This window comes from Pollicipes pollicipes, unplaced genomic scaffold (genome assembly GCF_011947565.3).
Source record: "Pollicipes pollicipes isolate AB1234 unplaced genomic scaffold, Ppol_2.1 Scaffold_4219;HRSCAF=4965_pilon_pilon_pilon, whole genome shotgun sequence".
NCBI classification, from domain to species: domain Eukaryota; kingdom Metazoa; phylum Arthropoda; class Thecostraca; order Pollicipedomorpha; family Pollicipedidae; genus Pollicipes; species Pollicipes pollicipes.
In genome coordinates this window covers 7,030,752-7,034,925 of record NW_023596448.1, presented here as the reverse complement: position 1 = coordinate 7,034,925, position 4,174 = coordinate 7,030,752, and the positions used below count along the sequence as shown (strand labels likewise).

At 50.7% G+C, this 4,174-nt stretch overlaps 1 protein-coding gene across 1 annotated transcript in view; it reads left to right on the top strand.

Moving 5' to 3' along the window:
• The window catches only part of LOC119095744 (uncharacterized), a 7,710-nt gene extending 7,134 nt beyond the window's left edge, over positions 1 to 576 (top strand). Inside the window, exon 3 of the mRNA XM_037218596.1 lies at positions 434 to 576. Coding sequence (XP_037074491.1) covers positions 434 to 576 — 143 coding nt within the window. The remainder of the gene's footprint in view (positions 1 to 433) is intronic.
• Positions 577 to 4,174: the final 3,598 nt, after the last annotated feature.

Sequence of the window (4,174 nt, the reverse complement as noted above, 5' to 3'; positions counted from 1 at the left end):
TCTCTCCTCCCCCCCTCCTCCTATCTCTCTCTCCCTCCTCTCTCCCTCCCCTCTCTCTCTCTCTCCTCCTCCTCTCCCTCTCCTCTCTCCTCTCTCTCTCTCCCTCTCCCTCTCTCTCTCTCTCCCTCTCTCTCTCCCTCTCCTTCTTCTCCCTCCTCTCCTCTCCCCCCTCTCCTCTCTCTCCTCTCTCTCTCCTTCTCTCTCTCTCCCCCTCTCTCTCTTCCCCTCTCTCTCTTTCCTCTCTCTCTCTCCTCTCTCATCTCTCTCTCTCTCTCTCTCTCTCTCTCTCTCTCTCTCTCTCTCTCTCTCTCTCTCTCTCTCTCTCTCCGTCCACGGATACAGTCGTCACCTCCATGCCGACGGAGGGCCATGCGGACCGTCGGGCGTCTCCATCAGTCGGCGGCGGGGCAGGCCGGGCGCGGTCGACCGACAGAGACGCCCTCCCGTACGTCACAACAATGCCTCACGCTCACTGCACGTGGAGACGGTGCGGCGTACGTGGGAACGTCCAGCGATGCAGAATCGTCGTCCAAGCGAAAGTCCGTGGGACGCGAGAACACTCCGGAGCAGCTGTGAGGAGGGGGGGGGGGGGGGGGGGCGACTGCCCAAGGAGTCGGACTGTCTTTCTCATGGATCATGGATGGATCTGAGTTCGATCCCCGCCTTGGATAAATTTTAAAGACCCCAGTTTCTACCTCGGTATGGATGCCTTGGGTTCGATCTCTTTCTCGGAGAACTGTTACAGGTCTTAGTTTCAGCTGTAGGTGGTGACGCCAGTGACCAAAAAGAGGAAAGCGCGTCATTAAACGATTGCTATTACCATCGTTACCTGAATTGGTATCTCAGGACACAGTCGACCGCTTTGTGTGTGACAAAATTTCGTGAGACCTATAAGAGCTCAAGAATTTGATAGCATTTCACATTTCACTTACATATGAGCGGTAATCAATGATGCGTATCTCGCTGCACCTCATCTCATCTCATATTGCGCATTCATATCTCATTATTTATTATTCTTATCATTTCATGGCGCGTATCTCATGGCGTGCATCTCATCATGGGCACTGTCTGGCCTATTATCCCCTCCACTGACCGAATACCTCCATTGCAAGCCTCAGCACATGCCTATATGACCCACGTATTGAGCTGGCGGTGCTCTATCCCATGGTCAGTCGGTGAGCGGCAGCGGGGAGACCGACACCGGGCGCGACGCATCAAGGCGTCAAGAACGTTGTGGCCAGGAATGACATGAAATCATACACAGTTATTTGGACGGCTATCGACGACGAGATATGTGCGCTTGGTAAACACTGGATTTCAACGTGAATGATTAGCAATTCGTTGCTTGCATATTTCGATTCTTAACGGATTTTTTCCGGTGAGAAAGTCGACTAACAAATTTTGGCACCGTTGAGATTCGCAGTAAATTTGGAAATCTGGCGCACTGTTCTACAGTCTTCATTCCTCTGCCCGTGCGGTGCAGTTTCCATCCAGAGAACGGCTGCGGGAATAGATCAGCGCCTGCGCTAGAGGTGTGAGAGCAACAACCAGTGGCCGGGGAGTCATAACCGCCAGACTGATGCTGTTATTCTACTCCATTGTCGGGAGCAGCTCGGTTCCGGAGGCAATGGTGATAAGATTACTATGTGCATGACTGAGCACAAAAGCAAGAAAACTGCAGTTGCTAATGGTTGCGGTCTGCGTTTATAACAATGTATCATTTCATATGCTTGGTTCAGATTTGCCAGCATTTGGATATGCAAAAGCGCGCTACTCTATAGTATAAGCCGAGCATTTTGTGTCTGTCTAATGGCACCTTAACTCTAGTGCTTAAAGAACGGGTGTGGACACTAACACCGCAACATAACATAACTGAAATGTTAACAGTTTAGAAATGTGATGTGTGAAAGCGCCTGGCAGTGGTACTTACAAGAGCGTCACGTAAAGAGGAAATGCGCCACTCCTCTGCTTAGTTAGATAGCAAATATTGCTCGGTGAACCTTTAATCTCACTTCATCTCCGATTCGAATAGCCCCTGAGCCATGTTATGAAACCTCTGCCCCTGACCGATCAAAATGTTATATCTCCCGAGAGATGCATCTGCATGCCGAAGCAGTGCACCCATCCACACGGCATTGGTTTGACATTTCCTCGCAGATTGATATCGCCAGATTGCGAGGAACTTCTCAGGATTCGGCCCTGATTTTCCACGTCGTCCCGTGGAGAAATCGGAAGCACTTCGGATCCGGTGATTTCCACCTCACACAGCGTCGGCTGCAGCAAGCCCAAGAAAAGGCGGCCAATTTCCAGCACGGTTACGTGCTACACGTGACTTACCAACCTTGACGATACTGAAATCCCAATAGATTCCAGAAGGGCATCAGCTGCTGCTCAAAACGGAAACGTATTTGGCGGTTTTAGCATGGAAAAGCTACACCAAACGAGTTGAGTATTTCGTGCCCAGAAGTTCAGAGGCATCTTTCCTCATTGAAATCCAGGTTGCATGCATGAAGTTACAGAGCTGACAAGTGATTTCTAAAAAGGCTTTGAAGTGTTCACCTAATGCACGAAGTTAAAGCGCTGATACGTGGTTTTCGACAAGTTTTTCAATGACTATTGCTAGTTTCAACACCGTTGCCAAAGGGCAGTATGGCATCATCCTTGACAATCATTTACCGCACAGTCTACACTTCCATATTCAAACGAAACTAGAGTAAGTTCTCAATAAAAATGAAGCAGCGTTTCTCCCCACTTGGGGCTGGTTCACGGCCGAAGAACCCGGTCTAGCTTTGTCGCGCGTCTCCGAACGACGACGTGCGATCGGCACCGTTTCTTTCACGCCCAGTCGACTTGAACCGCCAATCACCAGCGGGCTCGGGGTCATCGGGATCACCAGCGGGCACGGGGTCATCCGCGGAGTCGCGGGCCGTCGGACGCTCCGCGGAGCGGCGGCGGTTCCGGCGCGGCGCGTTCCCCGAACGGAACGGCCTCGGTCGGCGCTGTCGGCACGTCGAGTCGAGTCGAGTCGAGCCGAGCCGAGCTGGCAGCTGGGAGGGGCTGGTGTCCGTGAAGTGTTGGTGGCGCTGGCCGGCTGCCTGACCGAGGGACGGGGAAGCGTCCGGGTCAGCTCAGTGAAGCCTTCGCGTGAAATGATGTCACGATTCCGTGATTCGTCGTTAATTATAGCAATCCTGGTGAGGAACACGTCTGTTAATTCACGCCTGGCTCATTGGAGCGGTGCCCGGCAGTTCTGTGTGCGTATTATACGCCCGGTTTGTACAGATTAGTGGAAACGTTTCACATATGAAGATATTCAAGCGTCAAGTAGGATGAAACAAGCTCACTTTTTACTATGGGTGTAATTTTTAAGTGGAGAAGACTGCTCTAGACAGCACGATGCACTGTTAAGTAAACATGATGGTCAATGAGTCATGATTTGATTACGTCACGACTCCTTGCACAACATAGATTGGAAGCCAATTAATGGCCGTTACATCTGGAAATCGTACTCACAAACGCCAGATATGAACGCCTCGACAATGACATTTTTCTTGGCCTTGATCGCCAAATGGCTTAAGGAATGACATATTTTGAAGAATATCACTATCATACCATGAGTTTAGAGGCAGCTTTCAAATACTCTCCCCAAAATACTCTTCCCATTTTCGCGGGCGTATAGCTCAGAAACTGACGTGGCTTAGGTCTTAAGAAGGACAGGTTTGCGAACAGCGTCAAAGTCTTCAAGATGGCTGTTTCAGTTCAAAACCCCTACAATTGTTGAACACTCCTTTCAAAATAAGCGCATTGCGTTTCCGACCAGCCAAAGAAAATCGAGTCTGATTTTCTCTTCCCACTTGTGCCAACATACCATCACGTTTAACTGTGCGTATAAACTACAAACTGGGTCGCTGAGCCATGACATCACTGCGCGTTGAATCTGGGACCTGGAAGGACGCATGTTGACCTGAAGCACCTGGTGTGCTGTCAGCATTCACCTCATGACATTCACCCGCGCACAAAGTGTAGGAACAATGTCGTTGGGACTGGTTTGTGTGTGATGCGCTTTTGCGCTCCTTCAGCCGCAAGTTTCAGCTGTCGCCGATGCTGCTATCCCATCCAGCAACCGCGTCAAAGGTGTGCTAAGGCTTCAACGAGGTGAAGGGTCTGCATGGGA